This window comes from Canis lupus, chromosome 18 (assembly GCF_011100685.1).
Source record: "Canis lupus familiaris isolate Mischka breed German Shepherd chromosome 18, alternate assembly UU_Cfam_GSD_1.0, whole genome shotgun sequence".
Classification (NCBI taxonomy): domain Eukaryota; kingdom Metazoa; phylum Chordata; class Mammalia; order Carnivora; family Canidae; genus Canis; species Canis lupus.
The window spans coordinates 35,085,968-35,100,942 of NC_049239.1; the positions used below are offsets into that span (position 1 = coordinate 35,085,968).

Sequence of the window (14,975 nt, forward strand, 5' to 3'; positions counted from 1 at the left end):
GGAGCTGGGTAGTATGGGAAATTCCCAGAGAGGAAACAGCTGCAGAATGGTATCCGCTAATTCTACATATGAACACATGCAATCTGTTTCACGCTAAATTGCACTTACGCAGAGTAGATTCAAACTAGCATAATGAAGGCTTTGAGATCTAAACTATAACAAAGTCTACTCATCACCCAAGTTCTGGATTAACCACTGAGACAGATCCAAAGCAGTAGAGCAAAGGCTTTGTAAAACTGAACCAACACTGGAACCACCACTCAAAGATGAGATGGAATTTTGTAGTCTGACTGCCTGCTAAAACAACACAAATCAATATTTTCCAGAGAATTTTAATAGAACCCAGAGTCTTACAGTATAGTACTCAAAATGTCCAGGATAAAATCCAAAATTGCTCAATATACAAAGAACTAGAAAAAAGTGACCAATTCTCAAAGGGAAATTAGATGCCACTTTTAACATGACTTAGATGTTGGAATTATCAAAGTCTTGAAGGCAGCTGTTATACCATGCTCCAGGAAGTAAGGTAGCATACTTTTAAAATGAATAGAAGTATGTAAATTCTCAGTAGAAAAAGAGGAACGAGAAACAAGAATCAAAGACAAATTTTATAATTTAAAAATATCTGAAATAAAAAATTCACCGGATGGGATCAGGAACAGAATTGAGAAGGATGAAAAATCAATAAAATTTAAGATAGGCCAATAAAAATTATACAATTTGAAGAACAGAGAGGGGGAAAAAGGATTGAAAAAAATGAACAGAGGGGATCCCTGGGTGGCTCAGCAGTTTAGCGCCTGCCTTTGGCCCAGGGCACGATCCTGGAGTCCTGGGATCAAGTCCCACGTCGAGCTCCCAGCATGGAGCCTGCTTCTCCCTCTGCCTGTGTCTCTGCCTCTCTCTTTCTCTATGTCTATCATGAATAAATAAATAAAAACTTAAAAAAAAAAAAAAAAGAACAGAACCTCAGAAACAGTATCAAAAAGTTATACATTTGTGTCACCGGAATCCCATAAGCAGAGAAAGAGATTGGTGCAGAAAAAAAAATATCCCCAAATTTCTCAAATTTGGTTAAAGACATAATTTACAGATTCAAGAAGCTCAGTGAACTCCAAATAGGATAAACCCTACCTGGATAAACAATTAGACTGCTGAAAACCAAAGAAAAAGAAAAAGTCTTGGAAAAGGAAACGTTCTTTGGGCTGATGGGAAATGATACCAGAGAGAAACCTGGAATATCAGGAATAAAGCAACTGCAATAGAAAATATGTATGTCTAGGTAAACACAATAGGCTTTTTTCCTCCTCTTAAGTAATTTAAAGTATATTGGACTTGAAAGCAAAAATTATTCCTTTATTATGGTTTTCAATATATGTACATAGATGTAATATATAGGACAAATATGTGAACATACGGGCAAAGGTAAAGGGACTTGTATGGTTGTTAGGCTTCAACATTTTACTTGAAATCATAAACATATTAATTTTAAATGGATGCTAATCACTAGGTCAACCATTAGAAGACTACAAAAAGATAACTGCTGGAAAAATCAGAAATAAATTAAAAATAAAATACGAAAAGTTCAAATAATGTGTTTTTAAAAGCTAGTAAAGAGGAAACAAAAAAGGGGGAACCAGAAAACAATAAAATGGAAGATCTAGCTATATCAACAATTAAATTAAATGTAAACTGTCTAAACATACCAATTCAAAGACAGAGATTATAAAACTAAAGCTTAAGTAAAAGACAAAACTAAAATATATACTATCTACAAAATACCCACATTAAATATAATGTCACAGATCAGACAAAGTAGACTTCAAGTAAGATTATACCAATATTAAAGATGCACATTATACAATGATAAGGTCAATTCACAAGAACTTAACAATCTAAAACACAGAACTCAAAATACACAAAGCAATAACTGATTGACAGAAATGCAAGGAGAAATAGAAAAGTCTACAGAAATACTTTGAGACTTCAAAACTCCACTCTCAGTAATTGGCAGAACAAGGAACAAATAATCAGCAAGGACCTAGAAAACCTAAATAACACTAACAACCAACTTGACCTAATCAACATTTACAGAACAATCCAACACCACCAGCAGAATATACATTCATTGAAAGTACACATGGAACATCAATCAAGGTCAAGCACATTTGGGGATGCCTGGGTGCCTCAGCAGTTGAGCATCTGCCTTCAGCTCAGGACATGATCCCAGAGTGCCAGGATTGAGTCTCACATCGGGCTCCTCACGGGGAGCCTGCTTCTCCCTCTGCCTGTGTCTCTGCCTCTCTCTCTCTGTGTCTCTTATGAATAAATAAAATCTTAAAAAAAAAAAAAAAAAAGACCAAGCATATTTTGGGCCATAAAGCAAACCTTAACAAATTTAAGAGAACTGAAATTACACAAAGTAGAAATCAATAAAGAAAAGGTGTCCGGAAAACACTCAAATATTTGAAAATTGAATAACTCATGTATCAAAGAAGAAGCATTAAAGAGTACTGAAAGAAAATAAAAATAATAAAAATAAAATTGTGGGATACAGCTAAAGCAGGGGGCAATGAGAGGTTTGTAATATTAAATGCTTATAGTAGAAAAGACGAGGGGTCTCAAATGAACAATTTAGGCTCCTACCATAAGAAATCAGAAAAATAGAGAATGAATCTAAGTCAAGCAGGAAAAAGGAAATAATGAGAACCCCCCAAAAAATCAATGAAATTGCCAACAAAGGAGAAAAAGAGTCAATAAAACCAGTAAACTTCTATCCAGACTGACCACAACAAAGAAGATACAAATTACCAATATGAAGAAATGCTACCAACAACTTTATACCCATGAATTTGACAACTCAGATAAAATAGGTCAATTCCTTCAAAGATACAAACTATCAAAACACAGTCAGGAAGAAACAGACAAGGTGAATTAGTTCCATATCAAAGAAACTGAATTCACAGCAAAAAACTTTCTGACAAAAACAAACAAACAAACAAAACTTTCTGACAAAAAGAACTCCAGGTCCAGATGGTTGCACTAACAAATTTGAACAACCATTTGTGGCAGAAACAGTACTACTCCATTTCTTGCAGAAAAAAGAAAACAAGGGGATAGTCCCAAATTCATTTATAGGGTCAGCAATAACCAGATACCAAAACCTGACAAAAGCATTACAAAAGGAAAACTACAGACCAATATCCACTGCAAACATGATGCAAAAAAATTAGAAAACTGAACTCATCAATGTATTAAAAATGAACTGAATACTTCACAGTTGTTGGAGTTTATCCTAGGAATGAATGCAAGGCCATGAATATATTTGAAAATTAGTCAGTGTAGTTCACCACACTGAAAGACTGCATAAGAAAACCACATGGGGCGCCTGGGTGGCTCAGTGTTTGAGCGGCTGCCTTTGGCTCAGGTCATGATCCTGGGGTCCTGGGACCGAGTCCTGCATTGGACTCCCTGCAAGAAGCCTGCTTCTCCCTCTGCCTGTGTCTCTGCATCTCTTTCTGTGTCTCTCATGAATAGACAAAATCTTTAAAAAGGGGGGACGGGGGTCATAGACCTAAAGGTAAAATGCAAAAGTTAAAAACTTCTAGAAGAAAACAGAACATGTTTGCAAAGATTTCTTAGGACACAAGCACAAATCATAAAAGGAAAAAAATGGGTAAATTAGACTTCATTGCAATTTAAATTTAAAATTGCCCTTCAGAGATACTTGAGAGCTGTGTGAATTTAGAAGATATGAGCATGAATTCTCCCTGGAGTAACTTCCACAAAGTGACTTTGAAGATGGTCTTCAGAGACGACAAAATGTCTGCTGGGCTGAAAACATCAAAGAGGGCAATTCTGGTTAGAGAAAAACCTGTTCAAAGAGAATTGTGAAAGTGCGGCTTATGGGTCTCAGGAACAATGAGAAGTTTGGCTGTTATAGAAGAGGATAAGTGGAAAGAATGGAACCAGAAAGTAATATGGGAAGGAAGAGTTTTTACATATTATTTTAATGTTTTCCCCTAGAAGCACTGAGAAGTATCTTACTGGTGTGAAGGATTCTACCAAGAAGCAAGAGATGAGCTCGTGCACAGGAGGAAGCAGTGGGGATGGCATCGAGAGAACTTTGAATACCTAACAGGAAGAACTGGGTTGGTGATGAGGATTTCAACTACAAATGAGGCAATAATACCTGTCTGGAAGAAACCAGTCTTAGATTCCTATTTTAGAACAGAAATTACAAAAGCTTTGTTCTACAAATGGAAGAGGGAATATAAAAGTAATTGCAAAGCAGCCTGAATTTGGGGAAAAGGAGTCTAAAACGTTACTACGATTAGATTAGCCACGTCCATAACGTCTTTGATTCTAACACTGACTTTCCATTATACTAATTTCCCTGTATAACAAAGTGAGAATTCTTTAGAAATGTGTTAGCAGATGTTTATGCTAACAGATTATTTGGGATACCACAGTTGTTCCAGATCACTCCAGTAGTTAAAGGTAGTCTTGAGTTCAGAGAGAAGCTAAGAGTACATCACACAACAAAGTTTAAACTTTTAAAGCACCACTTTACTTATACAAAAGAGCTAGGCAGGAATACAGGCTCTACAACCAAACAAACCTGAGTGCAGACTCCGGCTCTGTCAGTTACTAGTTGTATGGACCCACACAATTCATTTACTCTTGGTTTATACCATCTATATATTGGAGGTAACAATGCATATCTCATAACATTGCTACTAGTTCCCAGCACAGAGGTGATGGCTATTATTGTTATATATATTCTCCCTTAGCATGTTCCTTAAATAGTTGACATGAGGCAGTGCTTCTTAAAACAGTTCCTCCAAATGTTCCCTTAACTACAGAATAAAGTGAAACACATACCCAAAGACTTGGCGACACAGTCTGGAGCCAACACAAATTTTCTAAATGTTATCTTAATTATATTCGTGTACATAATACACGTAACTATATTTAACACTAAAACATTAATCTTCAGGTAAAAACTGACATACCAAGAAAATATGACAGTTTATACTAGAACTGTACAGCACAATGCCTCATACCTGTAAACCACTCAAGTTGTCTCAGATTAGAGAAGTCTGGATACATACCATGTAAGTCATGTGTCACGTGGGAGAAAGTAAAAAAAACCACCAAGTTCTCAACCTAAAACCCAAAACTTTCCTACAGGGAAGGAGCATATGCAAAAGAGTAAGTACGTAAAATACCCACCAATGCATTTTGCCCTGAAAATTTATTTACAGACCTGCTTCAAGCTAAAAAAGCTTAAAGTCCAGTCTATCACCATACAAATAATAGTGGAAAGCCATAATTATGAATCTAAAATTTAAAACTTTACCTGTTTTCTTCTTTTTATCAGAAGTAGCATCTGAAGTAGTTAAGGTAATAGAGGCGCTTTTATAAATATCATGACTGCATACTCCAGGATCTTCTTCATCAGAAGAAAATGAAGATAAATGGTCCAAGTTTTTAAGTTCATTATCAACTTTTTCTGATGGACTGTTACCCCCAGTTTCAGACACTAAAGGTGCGGGTGTCGTAGAAGTTGTCTTTGGAAGCGGCGGGGGACAAAATGTACGAACAGTCTGGGTCCCTGGTCGTCTAGTCCTGTTGGGCATTCGGACGGCAAGAGTAGAAAACTGCTGCTTGGGCCCAGATTTCAGAAAATCTAAGAAAGAGGCAATAAATCCTGTCTTGACTTCTGGCTGTTTTTCCTCCACTTCTTTGATCTTCTGTCTCATTTTTTCTTGATGCTGATAACCATCGTGGCAGCTTTCTGAGGAAGGAGGAGTGTATGGCAAATACACATCTGTTCCCCTTGAATTCTGGCGTTTGCCCTGGGCAGGTCTTTTTGGCTGTTTCTGATTACTGTTGTCTTCCTCTTTCATTTGCCCCTTCCCAGATTTTTTCTTCTGAAGGTTAAAATGCATTAAATCTTGATTTTCTTCTTCAATCTTGACACCAGTGGCCTCCCCGGGCTGGGCCATGGCCAGCAGTGCAAGCGCACTTCTGGTTGGGTTCACCGACACACTGTTGTCATCACCCCCCAAGGTGAGCTCACTCTCTGATGCAGCATTCTCTCCACTTACACTTCTACTAGAAACAAACTCTTGGTTTCTGCTGTTATTTAATGTATTATCGATAGGAACTTCACTATCCTCTTCAGATTCATGATTGGTAGCAGACTGTTTCTTGAATGAGCCAGAACTCTGCTCCTGGGCTTCATGACTTGGTCCAACCACTGGTGAAATTACTTTAGGTGCTTTATTTTGACCAGTTTCAATATGCTGTTGATCGAGAGTCATTTTTGACTGGAGGTTAGGTACAGGTGAAAGGTTTACAGCAACTTGATTTCCATTTAAGGAAATGTCATTTATATTCTGGGGCTTTCCTACTGCAGCTGTTATGGAGTTAAAATCAGAAGTCACATGAGCAACATCTAATGACTGTTGAAAATGAGATTTAGAATCACCATCTTCAACTGCTGGAATGGTTTCATTTGAAGTTGACTTGGAAAAATCAGAAGGAGTAACCCCACAAGCTGCTGCTGTAGCTGCTAAGATATCATCTACATTTGATAAAATATTCCTCTCATCACTGAGAAGCATTGCCTCTGGGAAACATATTGATCCAAGAGAAACAAAATGATTCTTTGAATCATGCTGATTTGTTTCACTAAAATGGCCCTTTGTTGTTAGATGTTGTTGTAATGGTTTTGAAGACTCAGAGAGGTCCATTTTCATAATTTCAGAAGTTTGAGGATGGAGTTGCTGCTGAGAATGATCACCATTGCTCTGAATAATATGGCCATCCATTTGAAGGAAAGGATGTACTATTTGTTGAGGACTCTGAACACGCTGTACTTGTAAAGATGCTTTTACTTGTCCTAAACCTGCCTGCAGTATTGACTGCTGAAGAATCTGTAGGTCACATGCAGAATCTAAAAGAACCTGTGTATTAGGAAGAGATGCCTGATGGCCATGCCCTAAAGAATGATTTGGAATTTGAATCTGAGATGAGGCATTAATTATTTGATCATGTTGCTCCTGGACCTTGGCTTCATGTACCTTGTGTATAAGAGCATGCTGCTGGTTGAGGTCTTTAGTATTCAATCTTATCTGTGGGGTTGGCATTAAATTAGTTGCCTTCTTCATATCAAGGGTTGCTGTACTGACTTGGCCAATTTGTTGGGTAAGTTGTGTCACTGAACCAACCATGCTTTCTTCTTTTTTTGAGCCTGGTAGAGCAATCCCAACAACCTGATCCTCAAGACGAGAATTACTTCTGATCACACTCTGAGAATATCTGTCCTCTGCTTTTGACACCTTATAAGCTGATTCTTGAACATTAATTTCTCCATCAGATAGCCTTTGGGTCGATGACTCAAGAGATACTTGTGGCTGTAATACCTGTAACTCTTGCATTGGAAAATCCTCCTCTTGCTTTGAAGATGTATACACATTTGAGTCAAGTTTTCTTTCAGCATAAGACTTTGGATCAGGGGAAGGTATGCTGTTCTGTAACGTCTGACAGTGAGTAGAGGATGCAAAAGATGATGACTGGACAGCAGGCAAAAACTTCTGGGACTGGGGAGAGGATGACCCTTGAGTCTGAGCATTTTGGGAAGAATGCATAGAAATATAATTCTGGGTTGGGCTAGAATCTGACAAATTCTGAGCCCGAGAGGCAGAAGAATAGGAAAGAGAAGGGGCCGTCAATGTCAGGGACTGCCCTGAAGCATAGCTTTCTGAAGGACTGACTGCAGACAATACTTGTGACTGAGATGAATAACTAACCTGTGTCTGGCTAACTGGTGATAAACCCTGAGAATGACTAGATGAATAACTTTGAGACTGACTAACTGAAGATAGATCTCTTGTTTGAGAAGGGTAGTTCTCATTTGTAACTGAAGATAACACTTCTTGTTGATTAGGAGAATAATTAAGTGTCTGATTTTCAGAAGTTAGAGTCTGAGATGATCCAGAAAAAGTCAATGTTTTATATAAGGATGGCAACTTCTCAACTTTGTTGGATCTATAAACCTGTGAATGAACAATAGATGGCACGTTATGTGGCTGTACTAAGCCATAATTTTGGGACTGGCTAACAGATAAAAGGCTTGGTAGCTGCGCTGTAGAATAAATTTGTGCTTGGCCTGATATTACAGAACTCTGATTATGTAAAGGTTTGGAATAGCTTAATGTTTGCACAGGAGGAATTATACTTTGAGGTTTGGGGGTCTTAGTTGACGTTAGTGGTTGTTTTGTAGAACAGCTTTTTACTTTTGTAGTAGGAGGAAACCCTGATGATGGAATTGCAGATGAGTAAGACTGAGCAAGTTCCACTGACACCTGGGAGGTCTTCTGTTGTAATCCTCCATTGCTCACCTGAGTAGAATCTCCAATTGGGCTACAGGATAAAGATGACTGCCTGCTTGTTTCCTGAAAATTAACTACACTTGCATTTGATAGATAGCTATGTAAGGAATGCTGTGAACCAGTCAGTTGTGCCTGAATAGACTGGGTACCTGAAGGCCGCTGATGGTGTTTAATAACACTACATTCTCGAAGAAGAGCTCTTTCAATGGAAGCAGTAGAACTAGTAAAGAGAGTTGAACTGTAGGCTTGAGGAGTTTGCTGGGCTCCCCCAAGTGCTGAAGGCAACAAACTAAACTGAGGTTGTAAAAGATGGGGTGCAGACTCTTGAGCTGAGCGATATGTTGAAGACTGAGGTGGTATGCTGTTACTTAACGCAGAACTGCCCAGGCGCTCAAATGCCAAAGCAGTTGGAACAGTTCCCTGGGAAGTTTTGATTTGTAGCAAAGGGTCATGAGGATTTAAAATTCCATTTGATGTAGTGTTAAAAGACGAATCCTGAAGCACCAAAGGTGAGGTGGTAGCAAAGTTTCTATTGCTGAAGGTGGTGGGATGCTGATAAGCAGAGAGGGCAGAGGGTGGAAGAGTTCCAGTGGTTGGCAAAGGTCCAGTAACGAACAGCTCAGTTGCTGCTGAGGAATGCATACCTAGGAAGAGAAAACATAAAAAACTTTAAACAATTACAGCATAAATACTATTATACACACACACAGAGACACACACACGTCACACGTCTTCACAGTAGAGACTTACATAATCTCTAATCCATTAAAATCTCTATAAGACTGAAAATGCCTGACAAATTATTTCTGCATGTAAATTGAAAATTACATTTCAAAACCAGCTAGTTTACTTTTTTAATTCTTTAAAGTGTGAGCTCCAATGGGGAGGGGCAGAGGGCGAGAATCTTTTTTTCAAGATTTACTTATTTTATTTTATATATATATATATATATATTTAATTTATTCATTAGAGACACAGAGAGAGAGAGAGAGAGAGAGAGGCAGAGACACAGGCAGAGGGAGAAGCAGGCTCCACATAGGGAGTCTGACACGGGACTCGATCCCAGGTCTCCCGGATCATGCCCTGAGGTGAAAGCAGACGGTCAACCGCTGAGCCACCCAGGCATCCCAGCCACCCAGGCGTACCCTACTTATTTATTTTAGAGGCATGTGTACACACACGCAGGGGAGAGGTGTAGATGGAGAGGAAGAGAAAGTCCCAAGCAGACAGAGTGCTAAGCATGGAGCACAATGTGGCACTGGATCTCATGATCCTGAGATTACGGCCTGAGCTAAAATCAAGGGTCGGTCACTTAACTGACTGAACCACTCAGGCATGCCTCAAAACAGCTAGCTTTCTTTTTTTTTTTTTTTTTTAATTTTTTATTTATTTATGATAGTCACAGAGAGAGAGAGGCAGAGGCACAGGCAGAGAGAGAAGCAGGCTCCATGCACCGGGAGCCCGACGTGGGATTCGATCCTGGGTCTCCAGGATCGTGCCCTGGGCCAAAGGCAGGCGCCAAACCGCTGCGCCACCCAGGGATCCAACAGCTAGCTTTCTTAAAGCAAAAACAAAATTACAAAGGTATTTGAATTCCTATTTATAATTGTTATATAAATGAGTTTATATATGTTCGATAAGGTCATCTGAAAATTAAGAAAGCAATAAAAATATATGTAATCTCCAGTGATTAATTTATCCTGAAATCTCAATGCAATTGCAACAGGATACAATATCCATAACATTAAAATTAAACCCAAACTGCCTACGTTTAATATGATAAATGAATCTAAAAATATACAATGAGATTAACACTGCAAAGTTTCTTTTATCAAAATATATACATTTTTGGGGCATCTAGGTGGCTCACTCTGTTAGGTGTCCGACTTTTGATTTGGGCTCAGGTCATGATCTCAGGGTCATAGGATCAAGATCCAAATCAGCTCCTCACTCGGGAAAGTCTGCTGGAGGTTCTCTCTCTCCCTCTCCCTCTGCCTCCCCTGCCACCCCGTGCACCCCTCTCTAATAAATAAAACTTAAGAAAAAAATATATATATACACATTTTAAAATGTTTTGGCTTCCTATGAACAAATTCCAATGATAATAGGTGCATGCTTATCATAAAAGGCTGACCAGAAATTAATATTGTTAAGAAGAGATTATTCACATTTCAGGAAAGCATTCTAGCTAAAAGTTACCGTATATCTTTATGACCCAAAAGTTCTACTTCTAGAAATTTATTCTGTGGAAATAAGTGGACACAAAGATATTTGTACAAGAAACTTCTTATAGTTATTGTGTGTGCTAATAAGTAGGAACCACACATATGTCCATCATCATAGGACTAATCAAATAATTATGGCATATCCTATTAATACTATTGCTATAAACACTGATTAAGTGGATATATATGTTTTGATATACAAAGATATTTACTGATACTTTACCAAAGAAGAGTAAATATCAGACTTAACTCTTCTCTACAAAAGTGGGACTGTAGTTAGGAACTATCCCCTTCCCTTTTGTAGACCTTTTTATTGTTTATTGTTTACATGTTTTTTAGTGACTGCCATTAACATTTTTTTTGTTGATTTAGAAAAATAGAAGAAAAAAGAAAAAAAAGGAAAAAAGATTCTCTGGCCCTTTCAAAAACCTTCTTCTTACCGTTAAATGTCAAAAAGTATTACTATGAAGACAAAATAGTTACACTTGAAAAAATAACATTTAAAATTTGTTTAAAATAGTATATATAAATAGGGGAAATACAATAATATCAGCCTATAATGGCTTTTACTAAATAGTGACATAATCTGTTCAATTCTGGATAACTTTACATTACTCTAATGATGAAATCAGTCCCGAGACTGTTTTTTACTATACTACCTACTCAGCCTGAAGTCACTAAGATAAATGAATTTAATTGTTCACCAAAAAAGCCAAAAATGATAAATATGGCAGGTGATGGATGTGTTAATTAACCAGACTTGGGGTGGGGGTACTCTTAAAATCACAAAGCACATTTCAAACATCTAACAATTTTATAGCAATTATACCTCAATAAAGCTGAAATGGAAAAATAAAAGAAATGTTTGCTTCTATTAAGTAGACAAGTAACTACTTAAATTGTTAGGTTTGAACTTTATATCTAAGGTTTATTTTTTAATAATTATCTTCTTCTGTCTACTTAAGTAGACAAGTAACTACTTAAATTGTTAGGTAAGAACTTTATATCTAAGGTTTATTTTTTAATAATTATCTTCTTCAACTTATTCGTTTTCATCAGAGTGATAAATCTGACTTCTCTCTAATGTAAAATTGTGAAAAATTCCAGGTTTTAAAGTTCACTGGGAAGTCAGTAATTACTCTCAGCCACACTACAGAGTGACAAGGCCATGAAAAGTTTCTTTTTTATCAGTATTTTTTCTGGACTTAAAATTTCTGAAAACAAAGAATCAATCACCTGTCTGCCAGGATGGAGCCCTGAATTGTGGTAAAAGAGTAGTTCCTGAAGAAGCAGCCTGAGCAGTTCGGGATTCAACAGCAGAGAGAAAGTTCATCACTGAAGATTCTTTAGTGTTAGTGCTGGCACTGTTCACACTAGTATCAAATATTCCAGAAAGACCTACATTTGAAGATATAGGATATATCACAAGGTAAATATTTATGAGTATAAAATTATATTTCTGTTCTTATTTTTAAAAGGAATTTCTGAAATCTGAGGCCAAAAGATCTACAACCCTCAACGATTTTATTCTGAAACAGCAAACAAATATTAATTTGACCAAGTGTAGTTAGAATTTAAAATCCACAAAGATCCATGAAAAAAGATCTCCCAACTAATTATATAGGTATTTCCTATCAGTGAAAGACAAAGTTTTGATTTCATTTTCACTTTTCCCAAGGCTCCATTTTGTCCTCCTCCCATGCATAACCCAATATGTGAAAACTGATTTTTCTTCTCGTTCACTACATGTAGCCAGATTCATTCCAGAAGAGCATTTTTACCAGTTGGCTGAGGTGTGGTAGCATATCCAGGAAGCTGATGAGAGGCTGCAAAGGTCTGTCTCTGAAGGAGATCGGTTTCAGAATGTGAGGGATGTCCTTCTTCATAGCTCAAACTAAAGAATAATAAAAAAGAAGTGACCAAAAAACACAGAGCTCAAATCATAGTACCAAAACATTTATAGGAGAACAATTATCAAAAGTAGCAGAAACCTCCGATTAAATTCCTGACCTACACACCAATAGATCAAACACAGTCTCACAACACTGTCAAAATGGGGTAAATACTTTGAAGATACCCTATGAAGAAAAATGATGCATAGTATTTTCCTTAATTTAACTTTACTTTCTTTTACTGGGAGAGAAGAGACATGGTATAGTGGGGAGAGCAAGAGCCTGGAAAACAGGACAGCTGAGGTTCATTGTCCAAGCTCTACCGCTGGCTTACATTTCAATAAGGATTTCAATGAGGAACTTAATGAATGTCAGACTAAATTCCTCATCCGTATGAATAAAGGACTAGACAAGATAATCTCTAAAGTCCCTCTAATTCTAACTTTCTATGGAAAATCAGATAATTCGAATAAACTGATAATTAAAATAATACCTAGAAAATTTCAAACTTGTATATTTTGAGGGCAAAACAGAACAAGAGATTTTTCTCCCCTTGATTTTTACTTTGAATATTTTAAACTCATTGAAAAATTGAACTAGTCCAATGAAAAACTTATATCCTTTCCTTAAAATTCATCAACTTTTCGTTACCTTCATTTTTCTTTATGCAGATATAAACACACTTTTTTAGATTAAACTATTTGAATATAAGTTGCAGACATGATGCTGCATCTTTAAATATTTCAGTTGCATCTCCTAGAAACTGAGCATTCCTTTATATAGTCAATTATCATTATTAGACTTGAAGAAATTTAACATTAAGTCAATAGTGGTATGTAATAACAGAGGTCATATTCCAATTTCCCAATTGTTGCCAAAATGTTTGGGATTTTAAAGCTCTATGTAGAATCCAATCAAAATTTAAGAACTGTATTTGATTATGTCTCTTTGAATTGATAACAGTGCCTTTACCCTGCCTCTGATCCCAGATCCCTTTTGTTTTGATTTCACGACACACTTGTTGTTGAGTAATCCAAGTCAGTTGAATGGAGACTATCCCAAATTCTGGCTCTGTCTAATCAATTCCTCCTGAGAAGTACATAAATGATATAGTCTGTACTTCTTATTGTATCAGATGAAGATGCACGTCAGCCTGTCTCACTACTGGTGATGCTAAACTTGAAGTGGTTATGTACACCTGTCAGATCTCTCCCTGTAGTTGTTTTTTCTCCTTTGAAATGCAGTTGTGTGGGATGCCTGGGTGGCTCAGCGGTTGAGCATCTGCCTTTGGCTTAGAGTGTGATCCTGGAGTTCCAGGATCGAGTCCCAGCTCGGGTTTCCTGAGAGAACCCGGCTTCTCTCTCTGCCTGTGTCTCTGCCTTTCTCTCTGTGTCTCCCATGAGTAAATAAAATACATATATTAAAAGAAAATAAATGCAACTGTGAGGTGTTACAGTGTAAAAATCTTATGCCCAACAGCCAAAGGTTTCAGACACCATCCACTAATGACTTTTAATTCAATTATGACACTGGAGATTGGAAATGGTAGTTTTCTAATTACATCATTCTTTTAATATTTAAAAGGCAGTATTTACAAAATAAAAATGAGCCCTTTTTCCCTCTCATGTACATGACACATATATATACATACACACACACGCGCGCACTTATGTTTAATGTTTTTCTAAAATACACATAACTTACACTTAAAAAATATCACTGTAGAGTTTTAAAAATTTAAGTACAGTTGACATATATTAGTTTCAAGTGTACAAGACAGTGATTCAACAATTATACACATTATGAAATGCTTACCATAACACATGTAGTTACCATCTGTCACCATACAACATTATTACAATATTATTGACCATATTCCCTGCTAGGAACATTTGTATACAAGTCTTTCATGGACATATGTTTTCATTTCTCTTAAATATCTAGGAGTGGAATTACAGGGTCATAAAATAGGTGCATTTTACATTACCATCAGTAACGAATCAACATTCCACTTTTACTTTACATCCTTGTCATGACATGATGTTTTCAGTCTTCCTTTTTAAAAAAGATTTAGAGAGTGAGAGAGAGGGTGAGAGAGAGCACGAGTAGGAGGGGCAGAGAGAGGGAGACTCTCAAGCAGACTGTGCTCAGGCTGGAGCCCAACGCAGTGCTTGATCCCACAACCCTGAGACCACGACCTGAGCGGAAACTAAGAGTCAGCCACTTTTTTTTTTTTTTAAGATTTTATTTATTTATTCATAGAGATGCAGAGAGAAAGAGAGGCAGAGACACAGGCAGAGGGAGAAGCAGGCTCCACGCAGGGAGCCCGACATGGGACTCAATCCTGGGTCTCCAGGATCAGGCCCTGGGCTGAAGGCAGCGCTAAACTGCTGAGCCACCCGGGCTGCCCATGGCCTGTTTTTATTATAATAGTCATCTTTGTAGGTGTGAAATAGTAT

At 37.3% G+C, this 14,975-nt stretch overlaps 1 protein-coding gene across 3 annotated transcripts in view; it reads right to left on the reverse strand.

Moving 5' to 3' along the window:
• QSER1 (glutamine and serine rich 1) overlaps positions 1-14,975 on the reverse strand; it is a 73,580-nt gene that overhangs the window by 29,932 nt on the left and 28,673 nt on the right. For all 3 annotated transcript variants that reach the window (XM_038563083.1, XM_038563081.1, XM_038563082.1), the window contains exons 2-4: positions 12,406-12,518; positions 11,861-12,022; positions 5,360-9,043 (exon numbers count right to left, since the gene is read on the reverse strand). In XM_038563083.1, coding sequence (XP_038419011.1) covers positions 5,360-9,043; positions 11,861-11,957 — 3,781 coding nt within the window. In that variant the 5' untranslated portion in view covers positions 11,958-12,022; positions 12,406-12,518. The remainder of the gene's footprint in view (positions 1-5,359; positions 9,044-11,860; positions 12,023-12,405; positions 12,519-14,975) is intronic.